At 42.1% G+C, this 22,552-nt stretch overlaps 1 protein-coding gene across 1 annotated transcript in view; it reads left to right on the top strand.

The window, feature by feature from the left end:
- The window catches only part of ROR2 (receptor tyrosine kinase like orphan receptor 2), a 164,640-nt gene that overhangs the window by 112,760 nt on the left and 29,328 nt on the right, over positions 1-22,552 (top strand). Inside the window, exons 3-4 of the mRNA XM_071580260.1 lie at positions 5,441-5,728; positions 6,783-6,813. Of these exons, the coding sequence (XP_071436361.1) occupies positions 5,441-5,728; positions 6,783-6,813 (319 nt within the window). The remainder of the gene's footprint in view (positions 1-5,440; positions 5,729-6,782; positions 6,814-22,552) is intronic.

Below are 22,552 nucleotides of genomic sequence, written 5' to 3' on the forward strand. Positions count from 1 at the left end.
AATAAGGTTGATGATATCATCCCATCTCATGACACTTCGAATTCATAAATGATTTAGAAGTTCTGAGATTAAAGGAGTTGAAAGCCTTTACTAAATCCTATTCATGGATACCATCTTAAGGCTCATTTTAAAACTGTGAATGCACAATTATTTAAAAAATCATATAAGGAAAAAAGAGCAATAACAACAAAAAAAGAACAGAAACCAAAACTTCAATTAAACAACAACTAAGGCCAGAACTGACTTGTTCTGAAGTGACTGAAGAGGTTTAGAATATGTTTCTAGAATGAACTTCAAAATCACAGCTAAAATCTTATTATAACAGAAGCAGAGCAGTCATTTTATATTGTGTTTATGCCAAGAATAGCACATACGGTCTGAGCCAACAACTTGGATATGTAAGTGCCAGAATAATGTAAATAAATCTAAGAAATATAATACATATGTGAGGTCTTAGTGATAGTTGCACCTTTTATGTTTTTAGCTTAATATCTGTACTTGTGCATATCTTGACAATAATTTGACACACAATGGAAAAGTTTATTTTTATATTCTTGCCAAAACATGAATAATAGACCTGTCATCTTAATTTTGATTTGCTGTGGGATTCTGTTATGATATATTTATATCAAATTTATCCCATTTAAAAATATGAAGTACTGGCAACATAACAAAGGTTTTTCAAAATATGAAAGAGTTTTGCTGGAATTCATGTCAGTCATTTCCCTAAGCTATGTTATTCATAGGGTACACAGAATATGATAGCATAGTATAATACAGAGATTAAGTTGAATTATCCTCTCATGGCTTCTTGAAAGAACAGTTTTTACTCTGTTCAAGCAAAATAAATTCTAGCATTGGTTGTAGACTATGTTAGAAACCATATAAAAGGAGAAATTTAATTTAGAGCATTGTTGCCTACAGCAAATGGAGAAATGGCCACCAGATAGCTTTTCCTTTTGAAGTACTTTAAGCCAAGCCAAAGACCACTAAAGGCAAAGGAAGCATTTTCCTTCATTCTAATGACCCTTGGAAACAAGTTAGACTATAAAAAATAGTGTATAAAAATAGTATTTTTGCAACACAGAAAATTTATTGACATTATACTTATACTTTTTTTAAAAAGGTATGTTATTCATCTCCTGAATAAAATATAATTCTTTATAATATGACAAAGTTTCACAATATGTAACCAACCCAAATTATTTTATAGAGATTATTTATTAATTTCAAAATTAAATTAGTACTAAAATAGAACATTAATTTTGTTCAAGTTTTGAAATACTAGTTGACTGATATTTAATCAAAATCTAGGATACAAGTTAAATACAAGTTCTAGTGCCTTCACATTTCATTTTAAAATCTATTATGAGGGGGAAAAAAAAAGGAAAAATGTTTTGTACATTATTGAAGTCCTATTTTATCCTGGGAAAATTTGTTTTTTCCCCATGGCAACAAATGGGGATCTACACTTTGTGGTGTGATGTACATCACAAAAACATACTTGCTGGTTATTACCACAGAAATTAAATAAAGAAAACATTCTTAAGAACATAGTTGGTTATATTTTCTATGCTATTTGAAAGAATTGCAATTATGGGTTATCTGAAGTGGACATGAAATAACAGAGCAGCTCAACAAATCCCTGCCTGCTCTGTCATATGATTATTTCAGAATCAGTGAGTATATAAACATCAAATTTCAGCATCATTTCTCAAAGAGGAACTGAAACTAGCAAAATAGAAAGTGTGAACTTCAGAGTATAGAAGAGGTGAGGGATGGGCAATGATTTGTCCTACTGCTCCTAAACTGCTCCGGAGAATTTTGAAAAACACAAATACTTCAAAGTTCAGTAGATACAAATTTTTATTACGTGGTTTGTAATAACAAGGTAATATAAAACACTGCAGAGAATACCTGTAAAACTGTCTGGAGAAATAATGAACTAAAGCCAAATTCTGACTTACAGGAAATAGTTGCAGTTACGCTGACTTCAGGGGAAGCCTATCTAATCACACTGGGTCTGAATCAATTAATAAATATTTCACACTGTTTTTTGTGGTAATAGTTTTGTCCTAGATATTAATAGGATTAGATTCATAGATTCACATAAAATACTTTGGATGTCTTAAAAGATATGCATCTAATTACTTTCTACAGTACTTCTGGTTTAATTAGTAAAACAGAAAGGTCTAACATGCATTTAACCCTTATTTAATAAATGTTAATAAGTAAATTTACTATCTGTTTTCATCCAAATTTATTTGAATGTACTATGCATGACTATCCCAAAAAGAAGACTTAACCCTGCTCTTTTTAAATCAGAAAAAGTGAAATAGTGGTAAGTGAACAAGCTGGTCAGTGGCACAAATGCTGACCAATGGCATAAGAGCAATGTAGACTTTTCATATGCTTGTGTGTTAAAAACAAAAAGTATACCGAAGAGGCAGAAAAACCACAATCTCTGGCTGTCAGCTTACAGTGCTTGAATTAGCGCTACTGTTTAGACAACACCATCTCTTCCACTTTCATTTCTTAGGAATCAGAAGCATCTCTGAGCCAGAGGAATGTACATCTGTGCTGGCTTCATGCTGGAAGTGACCCAATTTCTTTTTAAAAAAGATTTTAAACCATTTATTTTGCCTCCCTTGTATGAGCACATTCAGGCTTGTTCTCACAATAGCTAAATCATAGACCCACAGAACTACAGAACATCTCAGGGTCGGAAGTGCCTCAAAAGATCGTCCTATCCAAACTTTTGTCTGGAAGAAAACCTAAACAAAATGATGTAGCACTCTGCCCAATCACTTCTTGAAAACCTCCACTGATGGGAACTCCACTACATCTCCAGAGACTCCTGATTCCGAGTGAATGATTATTCTCCTTGTGAAAAATGTCTTTATTCTATTGAAATGAAACTTCTCTTGATATTACTTGCACTTTTTGTCCTTTGTCTTCTCCATATTGCTCCTTGTGAAGAGAGGCTCCATTCTCTTTATAGATGTTTCTTAAATCCTGGAAAATGGTGATGATGTCTCCTCTGACCCTTCTCTTCTCCAGAGAGAAGAGACTTAACTACTTCAAGTCTTTCCTCATAGGACAGGTTCTACAGGCCTTTGATCATCTTGACAGCCCTCTTTTGGACCCTCCCCTGTCTTCCTGCATCATTCTTGAATTTTGTAAACCCAAACTCGATATAATACTCTAGATGTAGCCTGACTGGCACTGAGTAGACTGGCATTGCTTCCCTCTCTCTCTGCTAGTAATGCCCCTATGGATGTGTCCAGGATCTCAGTTGTGCTGATGAGAATAAACTACATACAAGTTATGAAAAAGTGGCACAATATGTTGTTGTACTCACTAAATAACAAGCTAAGAGTCAAATAGCCATAGAAAATCCTTTTCTAACTTGTGATAGGATTGATCATGCTTTCTTTCTTGCTGCCAGACATGCTTATGTATAAAATATTGGTTTAAGTAGACATTTTAATCAATTTCTTCAATTTTCTTTATCAACAAAGTAATTTACTGTTTTTCTGTTCTGTGCCAGAAGGTCATCATACTAATTCTAATTCTTCAATAATGAAATGTACCTGAAAGCTACAAATGACAGTGCTGTGGTGTGATATTGCTGAAAGCATAAGTACTTTTTCTGCTTTCCATATGAGTATTTGAAAAGAAATATTTTTTGTGTTCGGACAAAATATTTTCAAGTCTGCTAAAGATTTGTAGATTAATAATAGGGAAAAGTAATGAAAATTACATAAAAATAATTTATTAATATGAGAAAGGTTAACAAAATTATTTTTCTATAAGTTTTCTATATGATGTGGAGAACTTACATATATTTGGCTTTACTTAATTTTCAATTTAAATTCACACTTGCCTACATTACATTATCATATTTTTCATTAAAACAGGATTTCTTTTGAAAGGCCAGTTGTAGTGAACAATGCAATACTTGGGAAAATCTAGTTTTCCTGCAAAATCTGTCTTTGCAAATTCATTATATTCTGATGTATTACTGCTCCCTTCTCCAGTGGTATACCTAGTCCTTACAGAGGAACTGATTTTTGTGGTCCTGTCAAACATAAATCAAAGCAGAACATCAATTTTCTTAAGGTGTTTCAGACTGTGAATGTTGACCATTTTATTACTGGTGTTAAATTCCTGCACACTAATACACTATTTCTTAATTAAACAGCTGCAAAATAATCTAACTGACAGGAAATTGCACATGTGGACATCCATCAAAGTTATTTTATGTTTGGATCCAACTGACCTAAAAATGTAATATAATTTGAAGTATTCCTGGTGCTTTATGTCTATGTGGTATAAATTCACCAAAACAAATATATAAGCATGACAGCTAGATACATTTGTTACCTGTTTTGACAATCACATTATTGTTCCAGTGGAACTATGTGCTTTCAAGCTGTCATTATGTGATGTATGTCAATTGCAGTGCTCCTTTGCAGGACCAAATTAAATTTAAAAATGATAACCTACCAAAGTTTTGATTGTCAATTTTTGACAGTGTTCTTCGATCAATTCTTTCTTCTTTCTTATCACTTGAGATCACCAGTAGTGCCTGTGTGCTTCTTGACAAGCTCTTTGCCTTCAATGAACCACAAATTAGTGCTTTCAGTTTCCACTTGCAAAACTAAACACATGAAATGTTATTACACAATATGCATAGAGATCTCTCTTTGTCCAATTTAATCACTATTTTTGGACTTCATGTAAAAAAATGACAGGCTGTAATCAATTTAAAAGTGCCCTCTATATCACGGGTTACTTCTGTAATTGAGATATAATTTCTTTAAATTGAATGTAAGACATATCATCTTTAAAATTTAGTCATAAGATAAACCTATCCAAATCAGACTAATTTTAAGATTTTCTGGAGTAACTAGCATATAAAATTAATATTTAAAATTAACTTTTCCAGTCATAGTTATTTTTAAGACAAATCTGTGATCATGTAAGAAGATTAAATGGTAAAGTTACAATAATATTCCAATATGGTTACAACTGGGCTTACTTTTTTTATGAAATGAGAGTGTATTTGCTGTTAGAACAGAATAGCATTAGATATATGTTAGGATGTAAGCATTTTTAGCATGCCAGGTTGTAGAAGAAATCATTACTGCTTTAAAGTAGGTGTCCACAAAGGGAGTTAGGATTTTAATGATATCATTATGTGCTTCACCGTCTTATCTGCATACCTACCTGTACACCAACATGAAGTTAACCATGAAAGCCAAATTTGAGTGTGATGCTGTGATGTCCTTATGGTAGTGAATTGCATTTTTTTGAGTATGTGCATGAAATGAAACTGAAGCTGATTCCAAGATTCTCTCTTACTAAAATACCTTTGGGGAGTCTTTTATTGCAATCCAAGTGAAGTTTGATCTTTTATGACCTTTTATCCTCTTAGGTTACTTCCTGACCTTTTTGGAACCAGTAAACAATATCACTGTAGTCCAGGGGCAAACAGCAATTCTCCACTGCAAGGTAGCAGGAAATCCTTCTCCGAATGTCAGATGGTTGAAGAATGATGCTCCAGTGGTTCAGGAGCCAAGGCGGATCATCATCAGAAAAACAGATTATGGTTCACGTCTGAGAATCCAGGATCTGGATACGACAGACACAGGATACTACCAGTGCGTGGCTTCAAATGGGATGAAGACAATAACTGCAACAGGAGTGTTGTTTGTTAGGCTTGGTGAGTTCTTGGCTTTCATAATTATTCAGTCTGCTTTATAGAATATGTATTAGTTTTCACAATAGCATAAGGAGAAATTAATTTGAAGCTTTAAGAAGAATTCTCAGCACAAAGGGAAATACATCAAATCATGGCCTGGGGCCTCTCATCCAGCACAGAACTTCTTGGTTGAACTTGATATCCCTTTACTGGTAATAAAAGAAAGTAAATACAGATGTAAAGTTCTGCAAATACATAGTGAATAAAAAAAAAATTTGAAGGAGTGCCAGTGTAAAATAAAAAAGGTAACATTTCATTGCCTAGAGTTTTTATTCAACTGCTCAACTCAGTCTGTAAAAAATAAACAAACTGAAGAGAAGAATGAGAAGCCATTTTCTAAGTCATGTTCATAGTACTGTACCCATCCTTGTGAAATATCACTTCAGTACTGCTGTGTGAAGCCTCCCATTCTGTCCTTCAGCAGACGTACTTACACTGCATTGTGGAGATTTAATCATACAGCCCAAAAGCCAAGCTTTTATTCAGTTTGCTTCTGGAGCAATGGGAAAAGTAAAGACAACCCAGATATGTTTTCCTAAAAATGTCTTCTTTTTAATGTAATTAGTTGACTCCACAGTTTAGTTTGTAGTGATTCACTAAGTGCTGGGTATTGAACGTTGTTCCTGCTATGACAAAAGTTAAGTATCCCCTTGCCACACGATAAACTCTGATAATAGGCCTGAGGTGAGGCTTATTAAAAGATAAGGGATGTGTCAAGATAGCACCTTATCTTTTTAACAGCCTGTGTCTTTTATGGTGAAAGATATTTTCTAATAAAAATTAAATCCACACAAGTTGTTGCCTGAGCAGACAGCGGATTCATGTGATTTTTATTTGTGGCTTTGAAAATAGCAATATATAATTATGTGCAGGAATGCAGAAGGTTTTGATTGAATCTTGAGACAAACCTTCCTTAAAGAGACAGTTTCCTTTAGACTGCTATTGACTATTTTTATGATGTTGTTCTTGAGCTGAACTTGTCAGCAATGTTTGTTTGTTTGTTTTATGTTTACAGGTCCAACAAACAGTCCAAATCACAATCTTCAGTAAGTACTCTTTGGAAAACACTTAATGCACTCTGACCCCTTTTGTTCTGTGAGAATTTAGTTCATAAACTCAGTAAATGCTGCTTTCAACCTCAGTGTTCTTGCTAACATTATCTAATTTGATCTAAAGCTCATAGAATGGACAAAACTTTTTCAGAAAAAAGTAGCATTGTGCTGCTGTGTGTTTTGAACTTCTGCTTGCTTATTTAGTATTTTGGACAACAAAATAGTACAAAGTCACAGTGTTTGAACAGTAATTGTTTACGGGATAAGTATGGGCTGGAAGAATGGTTAAAAATGAATGGATAAAGTACTTAGGTTGCTGTGGTTATAAAGTTACCCATGTTATATAATTATAACTTGAAAAGTCAGGTAAAGTAAGACTAGAATCCTTTCTCTGAGTAGCTAGGTAGCTACTATTTTTAAGTATCATTTTGATTTGACTGGTGATGATTTGGTGATTTCCGTTAGGTGCCTGATCTCACTTACAGTCATAAGGATGAAAATAGAATCATAGAATAGTCTGGATTGCAAGGGACCTTAAAGATCATCTAGTTTCAACCCTTCTGCCATGGATTGGGACACCTTCCATTGTATCAGGTGGCCCAATGCCCCATACAGCCTGGCCTTGACCACTTCCAGGAATGGGGCATCCACAGCTTCCCTGGGCAACCTGTTGCAGTGCTGAGTAAAGAATTTCTTCCTAACATCTAATCTAAACCTTCCCTCTTCTGGTTAAAAACCATTGCACCTTGTCCTGCACTATCTACTAGTATAAGAAGCTCCTCTTCTTCCCTTTTATAAGTACCCTATAAGTCCTGGAAGGCTGTGGTGGGATCTCCGCAAAGCCTTCTCTTTCTCTAGGCTGAACAACTTTAATTCTCTCAGCCTGGCTTCATCTCTCTGATCATCATTGCCCTCTTCTGGAACCACTCTGACAAACTCACATCCTTCTTGTGCTGAGGACTCCAGAACTGGATGCACCACTCCAGGTGTGGTCTCATGAGGGCAGAGTAGAGAGGGAAAATCAATTCCCTCAATCTACTTGGCCAAACCACCTTTGATGCAGCCCAGGACGTGGTTGGCCTTCCAGGCTGTGAGTTCACACTATTGATTCATGTCCTGGTTTTCATCCGTGAAAACCCCCAAGTCCTTCTCCATGGGACTTGTCTCAATGTCTTTTTCTCCCAGTGAGTACTCACATTTAGGATAGCTCTGACACAGGTGCAAGACTTTGCACTTGGACTTGTAGAACTTCATGAAGTTCTCATGGGACCACTTCTCAAGTTTGTCCAAGTCCCTCTGGATGGCATCCTGTCATTCTGTTGTGTCATCTCCAAGCTTTCTAAGGGTGTACTCAATCTCATTGTCTGTGCCATTGATGAAGATAGTGAAGAGCTGTAGCCCCAAGACAGAGCCCTGAGGGACATCACTCATCACTGGCCTCCATCAGGACACAGAGCCATTCACCACAAATCTCTAGGTGCATCCATCCAGTCAGTTCCTTATCCACTGCATAGTCCAAAAAATAAATATCTCTCCAATTTGCAGATAAGGGCATCATGTGGGATGGTGTCTTAGTTGAGCAGGAGGGACCAGCTGACACTGTGTGGGGGTGATAAAAGCTGTGTATTCTATACCCTCTATTCATTCCCCAAGGACAATGGGCCATTAGCAGCAGCTGCCCACGGAGTCATTATCACCTTCACACCCAGCCTGAGGGGGGCGGAGCTGCTAATGGGCCATCAACAATTAAATACCCCCTGGCTCCCAGAGTTAATCACCCATTGTGTGAGTTCCCGCCCAGGGGGAGGGACTGGGTGCTCCCTGAGGGTACATAAGTGGTGGGTAAGAAGACTTTGGTAACTTCTCGTAAGATCCAGAGGAGCAGCAGGACCTCAACAGGAGGAGATCACCGCTCTTGCCCAGACCACAGCCCTCGCTTGCACCAACAGGTTTTTCATTTCCTTTTACTCTGGACATGGGGGAGCCACAGGGGTGTCAGCACAAGGGCAAACAAACCCCCTTGGGTTTGTGTCCCAGGACACTGGGTTATACTGCTAGTTTTTTGTGAGTTGAGAGCAATTTCCCTTTTATGTCAGTGTTTTTATTGTAATATTATTATTAAATATTAGCTCTGATTTATAATCTCTCTCGTGGTGAGTTCATTTCCCCTGCTGGTTCGCCTTTAAACCAGCACATCTTTTGGTGCCCAACGTGGGGCACGAGAGAGAGAAGTCAGAATTACAATTTCATTTTGTGTATTTGGATACAGAAACTCCCTGACTACCATGTTGCTTGATGTATTCATGTGGATGGTGTATCTGGGCCTGTTCATATTTCGACACATGGGGAACCATTTGCCTATTTTGATGCTCTCTTTAATACCAGGGAGAAGGATCAAAATTGCTTTATTAATATACTATGTTTATGTTGTCATAACATCAGAAGCAATGAATTTCATTGTGAATGTATATTCAGTCTGGTGTGCCTGTCCTGGTTTGGGTTGTTACCTCTGGGGTCTCATTAAAAATAGCACCCAGACTGTGGGGAAAACAGGCGGAGATGGTTACTTCCACCTTTTCACCTCTGCTACAACAATCATTGAAAATATTGAGCTTCCTTTTGATGTTAGGGACAGCATAATCTTATTGTTAGTACTGTTAGTGTTGCTTTGTCTCCTCTGTACTGTATACACCATGTCTAGGATCAGAACTGGGCTTTCTAAGGAGGCTTGCTGGAGGCCTGCCCTGGGAGCGGATGATGTTGAGTGGCATGGGAAGTGGGAAGATATGGGCCAGTATTTGGAGACCTTCTCTCCTCAAATGATCTGGAAATTCACCCAGGAACAACTGCAGAACCCTGCCAAAATGCTAAGCTATGTGAATGGAAGATACTCTGGTAGTCCCAGAGATGTGCAGCTCACTGCTTGGTGTGGTACAGCATCATCAGGAGGAGAAGAAAAGGAGCAAATCAACAAGCACCATGTCCACACAAACCATGGCTGAGCCAGAGAGAAAAAGAGATACATCAACCAGCACCATGTCCACCCAAACCACGGCTGAGCCAGAGAGAAAAAGAGATACATCAGCCAGCACCATGTCCACCCAAACCACGGCTGAGCCAGAGAGAAAAAGAGATACATCAGCCAGCAGCATGTCCACACAAACCACGGCTGAGCCAGAGAGAAAAAGAGATACATCAACCAGCAGCATGTCCACACAAACCACGGCTGAGCCAGAGAGAAAAAGAGATACATCAACCAGCAGCATGTCTACACAAACCACGGCTCAGCCAGAGAGAAAAAGAGATACATCAACCAGCACCATGTCCACCCAAACCACGGCTGAGCCGGAAGGACAACAGAAACCGATAGCAGTTGCCCCTGTCCAGAAAAGAAAATCAAAGACCAAATCAGTTCGTATAGTGCATGACGAGGAAGAGTCAGGACCTTCATCTCAAGCAGAAGAAATGGAGCCAGAAATAATCACCCGGTCCCTATCCCTGGGAGAGCTGCGTGAGCTCCGGAGAGAGTTCACACGACAGGCAAATGAGTCCATCTTGACCTGGCTGCTTCAAATCTGGGATGCTGCAGCCAATGATACAATTCTAGATGGGAGTGAGGCAAGGCAGCTGGGATCCCTGTCTCGAGATGTGGTCATTGATCAGGGCATTGGAAACAGATAGGAAACTCTCAGCCTCTGGTGGCGACTCTTGTCAAGCGTGAGGGAGAGATATCTTTGTAAGGAGGACCTCCACGTACAGCAGGGACAGTGGAACACAATGGAACAAGGTATCCGGTGCTTAAGGGAATTAGCCGTACTGGAGATAATCTTTTCAGAGGATGAGAGATTCCCTAAAAGTCCAGATGGTGTCCAGTGCACATCTGAGATGTGGTTACAATTTGCATGACTTGGGCCAGAAATGTATTCTCGCTACCCTGCAACATTGCAGTGGAGAGAGGGAGAAGACAAGGTGGGTGCACTGGTCAGCAAACTCAGGATTTATGAAGACACTGTCACTGCTCCATTACGAGTCCACGTCTCAGCTGTGGAAACAAAACTGGCTGAACTGGAAGAGAAGATTAAGCAAGGACTCTTCCATATCTCTCCAGAACAAACAAGAGTCTCTGCCATCAGAAGCAGGCGTTCTCCAGCTAAGGAGAAAGGGTACACTCCACGTGGCAATCAGTGGTTTTACCTCCATGAGCATGGAGAAGATATGAGGAAGTGGGATGGGAAACCCACCTCTTCCTTAGTAGCTCGGGTACATGAATTGCAAAAAGGCACAACTAACACAGAGAATTCTTCAAGTTTGAAGGCTGCTCCAGTCTCTCGTGAGCAAGGCTCCAGACAGTATAGGAATTATGGTGTTATGCCCGACCCTCTTGAAGGAACCTCCCGGTCATATTCACAGGGAGAGCGCAGTGAATACCATGACCAGAACTAGGGGGGCCCTGCCTCTAGCCGGGTAGAGGAGAGAGACAATCGGGTTTATTGGACTGTGTGGATTCGGTGGTCTGGCACATCAGACCCACAGAAATACAAAGCTTTAGTGGACACTGGTGCACAATGCCTGTTGATGCCATCAGGATACGTTGGGGCAGAATCCATCTCTATTTCTGGGGTAACAGGGGGATCCCAACAGCTGATTGTACTGGAAGCTGAAGTTAGCTTGACAGGGAAGGAATGGCATAGTCACCCCATTGTGACTGGTCCAGAAGCCCCATGTATCCTTGGCATAGACTACCTGAGGAATGTGTATTTCAAAGACCCAAAGGGACTTCCTTGGGCCTTTGGCATAGCTGCTGTGGAGACGGAGAAAATCAGACAGTCGAGCACCTTGCCTGGCCTCTCAGAGGACCCTTCTGCTGTGGGACTGCTGAAAGTTGAAGAACAATTGGTACCTCTGGCCACAGCCACAGTGCACCGTCGGCAATACCGCACTGACCGAGACTCTGTGACCCCCGTACACAAGATGATTCGTGAGCTGGAGAGCCAAGGGGTGGTCAGCAAGACTCACTCTCCCTTTAATAGCCCCATATGGCCAGTACGAAAGTCTGGTGGAGAGTGGAGGCTGACAGTGGATTACAGTGGCCTTAATGAGGTCACACCCCCCCTGAGTGCCGCTGTGCCGGACATGCTGGAGCTTCAGTATGAGCTGGAGTCCAAGGCAGCCAAGTGGTATGCCACCATCGACATTGCCAATGCCTTTTTCTCCATTCCATTGGCAGCAGAGTGCAGGCCGCAGTTCGCTTTCACCTGAAAAGGAGTGCACTACACCTGGAATTGACTGCCCCAGGGGTGGAAACACAGTCCCACCATTTGCCATGGACTGATCCAGACTACACTGGAAAAGGGTGAGGCTCCAGAACACCTGCAGTACATCGATGACATCATTGTATGGGGGAACACAGCAGGGGAGGTTTTTGAGAAAGGAAAGAAGATAATCCAGATTCTCCTAAGAGCTGGTTTTGCCATTAAACGAAGTAAGTTCAAGGGACCTGCTCAGGAAATTCAGTTCCTAGGAGGGAATTGGCAAGACGGGCGTCGTCAGATTCCAACAGAGGTGATCAACAAAATAGCGGCTATGTCCCCACCGACCAGCAAGAAGGAAACTCAGGTTTTCCTAGGCGCCGTGGGCTTTTGGAGGATGCGTATCCCTGAGTACAGTCAGATTGTAAGTTCTCTCTACCTTGTGACACGGAAGAAAAATGATTTCCAGTGGGGCCCTGAACAACAACAAGCCTTTGAGCAGATTAAACAGGAGATTACCCTTGCAGTAACCCTTGGGCCAGTAAGGACAGGACAGGATGTGAAGAATGTGCTCTACACTGCAGCCAGGGAGAACGGCCCATCCTGGAGCCTCTGGCAGAAAGTACCTGGGGAGACTCGAGGACGACCACTGGGATTCTGGAGTCGGGGATACAAAGGATCTGAGGCCAGCTACACCCCAACTGAGAAAGAGATCCTGGCAGCTTATGAAGGAGTTTGAGCCGCCTCAGAAGTGATTGGCACTGAGGCACAGCTCATCCTGGCACCCCGACTACCAGTGTTGGGCTGGATGTTCAAAGGAAAAGCTCCTTCTACCCATCACGCCACTGATGCCACATGGAGTAAGTGTATTGCTCTGATCACGCAGCGAACCTGGATAGGAAATCCTAATCGCCCTGGGATTTTGGAAATCATCACCAACTGGCCAGAAGGTGAGAGTTTCGGATTGTCCTCTGAAGAAGAAGAGGAGCAGGTGACACGAGCTGAGGAGGCCCCACCATATAACCAGCTACCAGAAGAGGAGAAGCGATATGCTCTCTTCCCAGATGGCTCTTGCCGCATTGTAGGGACAGGCCGGAAATGGAAAGCAGCTGTATGGAGTCCTACACGTCGAGTTGCAGAAGCGACTGAAGGACAGGGTGGATCAAGTCAGGTTGCAGAGCTGAAAGCTGTTCAGCTGGCTTTGGATATTGCTGAACGAGAGAAGTGGCCAAGACTCTACCTTTACACTGACTCGTGGATGTTGGCCAATGCTCTGTGGGGATGGCTGGAGCGCTGGAGAAAGGCCGGCTGGCAGCGCAAAGGGAAACCCATCTGGGCAGCTGAGATGTGGCAGGACACCCCTGCCCGGGTAGAGAAGCTGAGTGTGAAGGTCCGTCACGTAGATGCTCAGATACCCAAGAGCCGGGCTAATGAGGAGCATCGTAAGAATGAGCAGGTGGATCGAGCTGCCAGGACTAAAGTCTCTTAGGTCGATCTGGATTGGCAGCACAAGGGAGAATTGTTTCTTGCTCGATGGGCCCATGATGCCTCTGGTCATCAAGGCAGAGATGCGACATACAGATGGGCTCGTGACCGAGGGGTGGATCTAACCATGGACAGTGTCTCACAGGTTATCCATGACTGTGACACATGTGCTGCCATCAAGCAGGCCAAGCGGGTGAAGCCTCTATGGTATGGTGGATGGTGGTCGAAATACAGGTATGGGGAAGCCTGGCAAGTTGACTACATCACACTTCCCCAAACACGCCAAGGCAAGCGCTACGTGCTGACCATGGTAGAGGCAACCACTGGATGGCTGGAGACATGCCCCGTACCTCACACCACTGCCCGGAATACCATCCTGAGCCTTGAGAAACAAGTCCTGTGGAGATACGGCACCCCAGAGAGAATAGAGTCTGACAATGGCACCCACTTCAAGAACAGCCTCATAGACACCTGGGCCAGAGAGCATGACATTGACTGGGTGTATCATATCCCCTACCATGCTCCAGCTGCCGGGAAAGTTGAGCGATGTAATGGACTGCTGAAAACCACCTTGAAGGCGTTGGGTGGGGGAACTTTCAAACACTGGGAGCTGCATTTGGCAAAGGCCACCTGGTTGGTCAACACCCGGGGCTCCATCAATCGAGCTGGCCCTGCCCAATCAGAACTCTTGAATACTGTAGATGGAGATAAAGTCCCTGTGGTCCATATGAGAGGTATGTTAGGAAAGACTCTTTGGGTTAGTCCCACCTCAAACAAAGGCACACCCATCCGAGGGATTGTCTTTGCTCAAGGACCTAGTTGCACTTGGTGGGTAATGCAAAAAGATGGAGGAACACGTTGTGTACCACAAGGGGACCTAATTTTTAGTGAGAAGAGTTTGCAATGTTTCATTGTATATATGTATATATAGATAAAAGGGGAATTAAATTTGGGAATGATAGATGGTGTAGAATAAGGGGTGGATAATGTCCTAGTTGAGCAGGAGGGACCAGCTGACACTGTGTATTCTACCCCCCTCTATTCATTCCCCAAGGACAATGGGCCATTAGCAGCAGCTGCCCAGGGAGTCATTATCACCTTCACACTCAGCCTGAGGGGGCGGAGCTGCTAAGGGGCCATCAACAGTTCAATACCCCATGGCTCCCAGAGTTAATCACCCATTGTGTGAGTTCCCGCCCAGGGGGAGGGACTGGGTGCTCCCTGAGGGTACATAATCTCTCTCGTGGTGAATTCATTTCCCCTGCTGGTTCGCCTTTAAACCAGCACAGATGGTACTGAGGCCTTTAGAAGTCTAGATACATGACATCTGTTGGTCTTGTCTTGTCAGCTGTTGTTGTCATGCCATCTTAGAAGACCACCAGACTAGTCAGGCACAATTTGCCCTTAGTAAAACCATGCTGGTTGCCTTGGATCACCTTGCCTTTCATTTGCCTTAGCTTATCTTCTGGGAGGATCCACTTCATGATCTTCCCATGGCCAGAGATGAGGCTCACCAGTCTGTAATTCTTCAGATTTTCCTTTCACCTCTTTCTGAAGAAGGGAGTGGTGTTCCCTTTTTACAATCACCAGTGACTTTGCCTGACCACCATGAATTTTCAAATATGATGAAGAGTGGTTTGGCAAAACATCAGCCAGTTCCCTCCGGACCCTGAGATGCATGTCATCAGGTCCCATAGGCTTGGGGATATTCAGCTGCATCAAATGGTTCCAAACTTGCTCTTCACTTATAATGGGAGGGACGTCACTCCCTCCACACCCACACAGAGGACTAAGGACTTGAGAGAAATGGAAAGCTTGACTGCCAGTGAAGACAGGTAAAAAAATCTTATCTCATCCTTCTTGCTCATTCTCCTTGGCCTTTGTTTTCTGGCTTGTGCCAGATAGCAATGACATGTAATAGAACTGGTCTTTATGTATTAATTTTAATACTGCATATTGTTTAATTTCTTGAAATAGATTCTGCTGCTGATAAACTAATGGAGAGTGCAGTCTGAGGCCTTTTTATGTGTTAGTGACATAAAATTAGTATAGATGATGGAATAATTAAAAATAAGAGTAAAAGCAAATTTGTAAAGACACGTGGATATTTTTTAGAAGTACTTTATGGATCAGTCTTTGTGATCTCTGAAATCCCAATGACTTGAGTGGAAACATTTTAAATAGCTGCAGTGGGATGACCATTCATCCTCATCATCATGGCTAGGCTTCGCAAACAATGATTTGCGAAGGGCTTTACCCACATGGGTGTGCCCTTCGAGCCTGCACAGTGGATTTTTCAGGTGAGGCACAGTGCGTGCACAAAACTGGCCACACCCTTTAACTCTTAAAGTTCATCTACCATAGTCGAGCAAGCTTCAACAGTGATAGTGAAGTCCTCAGAGCTAGAACCAACAGCTCCCAGTATTCCCAGCAGGTCTCCCATCCAAGTACTAACCGGGCCCAACCCTGCTTAGCTTCTGAGAGCAGGCGAGATTGGGCATCAGAGTGTCATGGCTGGAGTTTGGGATGATCATTAATCTATCAATCTTGCATGTACCTCACTCAATTGTTCTACATACATCACAGAATCACAGAATATGCTGAGTTGGAAGAGACCCACAAGAATGATCAAGTCCAACCCTTAGCCCTGCACAAGACCACCCCCAAGAGTTACACCATGTGCTTCTTGAACTGTCAGGCTTGGTGCTGCAACCACTTGCCTGGGGAACCTCTTCCAATGTCCAACCACATTCTGAGTGAAGAATCTTTTTCTAATATCCAGCCTAAACCTCCCCTGACACAACTTTAGGTCACTCCCTCAGGTCCTCTCACTGGCCACGAGAATGAAGAGATCACTGCCTGCCCCTCCTCTTCTCCTCATGAGGAAGATGCAGACTGCAGTGAAGTCTCCCCTCAATCTCCTCTTCTCCAGGTTGAACAGACCAAGTGACCTCAGTTGCTCCTCATACAGTTTCCCCTCAAGGCCCTTCACCATCTTTGTTGCCTTCCTTTGGATGCCCTCTAATAGCTGAATATCTTTGCTATATTGTGGTGCCCAAAACTGCACACAATATTCCAGGTGAGACTGCCCCAGTGCAGAGCAGAGCAGGACAATCCCCTCCCTCGACCAGCTGGCGATGCAGTGCCTGATGACCCCCAGGACATGATTTGCCCTCCTGGCTGCCAGGGCCCTGCTGACTCATATTCAACTTTCCATCAACCAGGACCCCCAGGGCCCTTTCTGTGGCACTACTTTCCCATGTCTCATTCCCCAGTGTATATGAACATTGAGAGTTGCCCCATCCCAGGTGCAAAATTTGGCCCTTTCCCTTGTTGAACTTCAAATGGTTGGGGTTTGCCCAGTCCTCCATTTTGTCGAGGTATCTCTGCAGTTCCTCCCTGCCTTGAAGAAAGTCAATAGCTCCTTCCAGTTTTCTGTCATCTACAGACTTGCTTATTATCCCTTCCAGTCCTGCATCCATGTCATTTATGAAGGCGCCAAAGAGCACAGGGCCTAAGATGGAGCCCTGTGGAACCCCACTAGTGACAGGTCACCACTCTGATGGTCTCACATTCGCTATCACCCTCTGTGCTTGACCCATGAGCAAATTGCTAACCCACCACACAATGTGTTTATCCACCTGTGGGCTGGACATTTTGTAAGAGTATCGAAAGGTCTACTGAAATCCCTGAGGATTACATCAACTGGCTTCCCTTTATCAACTAGATGGGTTACCTCATCATAGAAGGAAATTGGGTTTGATAAGCAGGACTTCCCTCTCATGAAGCTGTGCTGGCTGTGACCAATGACTGCATTGTCTTTCGAATGTTTTTCAATACCTCCCAGAATAATCTTTCCCATAACTTCTCCAGGCTCTGAAGTGAGACTAACAGACCTGTAGTTTCCCGAGTCCTTCTTGCCATTATCAGAAACTAGGACAATATGCACCAGCTTCCAGACAGCTGGGACCTCTCTGGATTCCCAAGACCACTTAAAAATCATGAAGAGAGGCTTGTGATGACATCACCCAGCTCTTTGAGAATTCTGGGGTGAATCCCATCAGGCTCCATAGATTTGTAAGGATTTAGCTGGAGCAGCAGATCCCACACAGTTTCAGGGTTGATCATTCTTGCAGTCATGGTCCTGCAGCTCAGGCCATTGAGACCCCCTTGGTACCTCATCCATGTGGAAGACAGAGGCAAAGAAAGAGGCAAAAACCTCTTCCTCTTCCTTGTCTCTGTCCATTTGTTAGGAGACCATCCTCAACCTGTAATGGGCTGATGATGTTTCTATACTGCCTATTGCCATTAATATATTAATAATGCACTGATAGACCTCAGCATCGGCAAAAACATTTTCCCAGGGACCTTAATAAATCTCTGAGGATCCAGATATCTGCTTTCCTCATGTCCAGGGTGGAGGTTTTGCTGGTATTTTTAGTTCTGTCAATAGAGATTTTAAAATTGATTGGTTTGTGTTTACTGTGGCCAAGGGGCCAGCAATCTCCTCTTTGCTTGCAAGGTCCACTCTGCAAGCAGCAGATCAAGGAGAGCATCTTTCTGAATTTACTCTCTTAGGACCTGTTCCATAAAGTTGTCATCCAGGTTTTTTAGGAATCTTTTGGCCTGGGTTGTACTGGTTGTGCGATGCTCCCAATTAATTTCTGGCAAGTTGAAGTCATCATTAAAATCACGGGCAGTTGACTTGGAAATGTCCCTTACTTTCTCAAAGAATAATTCATCAGTGTCATTGTTCTGGCTGGGAGGTCTATAACAGACTTCCACAATGATGTGACATCCACATTATTTTTCTCCCCCTTGATTCTCACCCAGAGGCTCTCAGCTGTTCCTTTGCCAACTGTGAGCTCCATACATTCTAGCACTTCTCTTATATACAGTGCCATCCCTCCATTTCTTCTGCCCTGCCTATTCCTTCTGAAAAGCCTGTAACCATCCAGCAGGGCACTCCAGTCTCAGGATTCATTCCACAATGTTTCACTTATGCCAGTGATGTCAAGTCTCTGGGACTGGATCAAGGCTTCCAGCTCCTCTTATTTGTTCCTCATGCTGTGTGTATTGGTGTAGAAACATTTCAGATATGGTTCGTTGTAGCCAACACCTCATGAAGCAGATGGGGCGATCCCAGTAATGCTTGTTTCTTCAAGTTTTGACACACCAGTCTGTTGCTTACAATTGAGAAGCCTGGTTTTGCCCCTTTCCCTCATTCAAGCTACTTAAAATCTCTACAAATGAGCCTTTGCTACCTCCTCTGCTAGAACATCTTTTCCCCTCTGAGAAAGGTGCATCCTGTCAGGTGTCAGTAGGCCAGGTGTTGAGTAGATCATCCCATGATGGCATATCGGGCCCTGCATTGCCCTTAGAAGGGAGTCTCCTATTACAACTACCCTTCTTCTACTGTTAACAGAGGATGTAGGTTAGAGATGGTGTTATTTTAGGATGCCCCACTTCCCCAGAAGGACCTTTGCCCACCTCATCAGTTGTCTGCCCTTCTAGTCCCAGAGCTTCATAGCTGTTGTGGAAGGTACTAGTCCTACCTATCATATTTTGAGAAGAAGGAGGAACCTTCCTGGCAATATATGCAGGAACCCACTTCCAGCCTTCAGCTTTAACAGACCCTTGACTCACAGTCCTTTGACTAATTAGCCCACAGGGTTTCGATTCCATCTGCTTCTCCACTACTATTGAGGTTTGACACTTGGGAGTCCTGGAGCTGTAATGTCTCTGAAAATAATCAGTGTCTCAATCTTGCTCATACACCTGAACACTATGAAGCCTGTTCATTTCTGCCCATAACTCCTTCACCTGATGACACAGGTCTTCAACCATGCCACACCTTCTTGCAAACTAACTGTTTGTCTGAAGAGGCATCAGGCACACCTGGCAAACTGTGATATGGAAAGCTGCATCTGCCATCAGGCGGGTCTGGCAGGCAGGAGATTCTGGCATGGTTGGTTCAGTGACTTCCACAGCTCTAAAGGATTGAACTTCATAGCTCAGGTCATCAGCCATAACTGAGGAAGCTTAAAGTAGTACAATAATAATATTTCAGATGAAAGGATCTCTTTGCTCTTCCTTACCAGTAATGAGTCTGTTTGCTGCCTCTATTGGCTGCTCCCAGATCATCAGAGAGGAGTTCTTCCTGCTCACCCTGCCTGCCTGAACTGCTGTGCAAATTGCTGTGCCTTGCTCTCACTGACATGCCACAGCCCTGTTTGCCCACTCCTGTTCACTGTGCTCTGGGTCAGTCATGCTCTCTAGAGCCATTTAAATCTCCCCTGGTTGCTCACAGCACCAGGCCCTCCTTGCCTGGTTGTTTGCCACGGGCTTCTGAATCCTCACAAGGCTGCTTCCTTGGTGTTCCTGAACTCGAGACCTCTCTGCACAGCTCAATCTCACCCTAAACCCTCTTTTAGTCACTGCTGCTGCTGCCTCGCCAACTAAGCCACATAATACACAATCTTGTATTTTACATGCACAGAAAGGGCAAATAGATTTAAAGGATTTCAGAACGTTCTGAGTCTGGCCAGGACGGGGTTAATTTTTGCACGAGCCAGGGTGGGGCATGCCTGGGACCCAGAGGTTATTCCGTATCACAAGTCAGTTTCTGGGGTTGGGTTAAGGGCTCACTTCAAGGTCAGGGGAGAGAAGACTGGTTGAGTCAGGCTCCAGAGTGAGCATTGGCATGTGAATTGGTTGCCTCTCTCTGTTATATGCTTTTGTTAATATTGTTTCTGTTACTGGTTTGTGTGTTTGTTTTTTTTTTTTAATCTCATTGCTGTTTCCATTAAATTGTTCTTATCTCAACCTGTCATCTTTACCTTTTGTGCTTCCAGTTCTCCTCTGGAGCCCCTTGAAAGGGAGGGTCAAGAGGGACCGAGTGAGAGGCGCCTGGTTTACAGTGGTTTCAGTGGGACCACCCTATTGGGGAATATCACTCCTAAACCATGACACAATATGATAGGGATTTAACACGTTTAAATATTTTCTTACAATTGATTGAAACCAGGTGTTCATGACAGAATACAAAAAAAAAGTCGCTTTTGTAACACTGAAATCCTACTTCAGATCTTACAGCACTTTAGAACACTGTTATGCTTGTATTCCACAGAGGAGAAAGGTAGTGAGACAGCAGGAAACTCAGATCCTTCATGAGATCAGAAGGCAGAGACTGGTGCAAGAAACAGCAAAATGAAATAGTGAAGCTCTGAGCTGAAGTTCAAACATCAGTCCTCAAATGTGACTGAAGCATAGTAAGTTCTGAGCATAAGATGTAAAGCTGGAAACCAAGTTTTACGTTGATCAATTTTTGTTAGAGAGCAAGTAATTTGATTTCTTTTGGTTTCCCTAGCATTTCCAAAATGCTTCTGTAGTGAGGATGAACTTACTAATACTTTACAAATATCAACAAAAATAAAACATTTCAACTAAGATAGTGAAAAAAATACTATATATGTGGCATGTAGTTCTTAATTATATGCTCTCCCTTACACGAAAGTACCTTTCATCCTGGTTTTGCCTAGGTTTTGAATGGTTGGCTATTCAACCCTTGCTGGTTTTGAACCCTAAATTAAAGTCAAGAAAGAATTAACTAAAAAGAGGAAACAAAAATCTGTTATTTGACTTCTGACACTTCGCAATCCATCTTGTACCATTGGTTTTGGTGGTGGACTTGGAAGCAATAGTGTGCCATCATTGTTTTGGCCCTGTCATTGACAGGTGAAGTGAGGACTACATGGCTGGTATTTTCTTTTTAGTAGCCACTAGATTGAAGAGAAAGCTGAAACTTCAGAAAAACAAGGTCAGGTCAAAGGTCTAGTAAGAAGTCATGAGGGACTTATCATAGGATATCCAGGAGCTTTTGGAATTTACAGATCTTTGCTTCATTACTTGCCTAATTCTGTTTGTTTGGGTTTTTCCTTTTTTTTTTTTGTTTGTTCTCTTTCCTATTTAACCAGGTTTTATATACCTTTCCAATGTTCCTATCTTTCTTTTGATGACTTTTTTTAAATTTTATTGTCTTTTCACAATTATTTCCATGTTCCTCTGCTGCATGCCTCCTAACTAGTCTTTCAAATAAAATGTCATATTTTGGCAGTATAATTATTTTCTTCTCAGAAACTGATTACGATCTTTTTTTCCTAACTCAATATTTTGTATAAAGTCATCTAGGTAATTTTGTAAGCCAGAAAACAGGAAGGGCAAAAAAGGCAAAAGAATGCCTAACTGCTTGGGAAGAGCTCTCATGGAACAAAGGACTCTTTCTGTTTGCTGTCTGCACAGAGCAGTCTTGAGTTGAGCCATGCGAGAGCTGCTACTGCTGGTAGTAATGCTTAAAAAAAGACATGCTGCAATGGGGACATTGAAACATAAAGCTATGGTAACTTGGCTTGAAACTTACCTAAAGAATTTTTAAGGGATAAGAAACATTTCCTATATGGTTACTGTGTATTTTTATGCAGTCCATGCTGTGGATTTCCAGAAATTACCTACAATTAAATATTGACAGAGATGAAATGTGTGGTATACTGTTAGACTTGACAGTGCAAAGAAGGGTCCTGGCCTTCAGGTAGCGAAGGTGAGACATTTTCATAGAAATCTAAAAGTAAAAATTGTCAACCAAATACATAGTCTTCAATTGCTGTGGAATTTTTAAGAGGTCTTTATTTTTTATTAAGGTCCAGATGTGGAAAGATTTCTAGGGATTTTTCTGTAGAAAAGAAATAAAATCTATTCAAATTACTTTATTTGTTAAAAGTATTAAAATTATCAAAAATATTAGTAGCTAGTACCAATTAATTTACAAAGGAAATAAAACAGTCAAAAAATAATAGTCTCTGACTAGCCTTTGCTGTCCAGAGGACTGTGCTATTAGAGGACTGTTTTACTAGAGTATGACCCAGCAATCCTTTCTCTCACTGCATTATGGTTTTACCTTTTGTATCATTAATATTATTAGCTTTTACTTTTCAAAAAGGAGA

Source organism: Pithys albifrons, chromosome Z (genome assembly GCF_047495875.1).
Source record: "Pithys albifrons albifrons isolate INPA30051 chromosome Z, PitAlb_v1, whole genome shotgun sequence".
Lineage (NCBI taxonomy): Eukaryota > Metazoa > Chordata > Aves > Passeriformes > Thamnophilidae > Pithys > Pithys albifrons.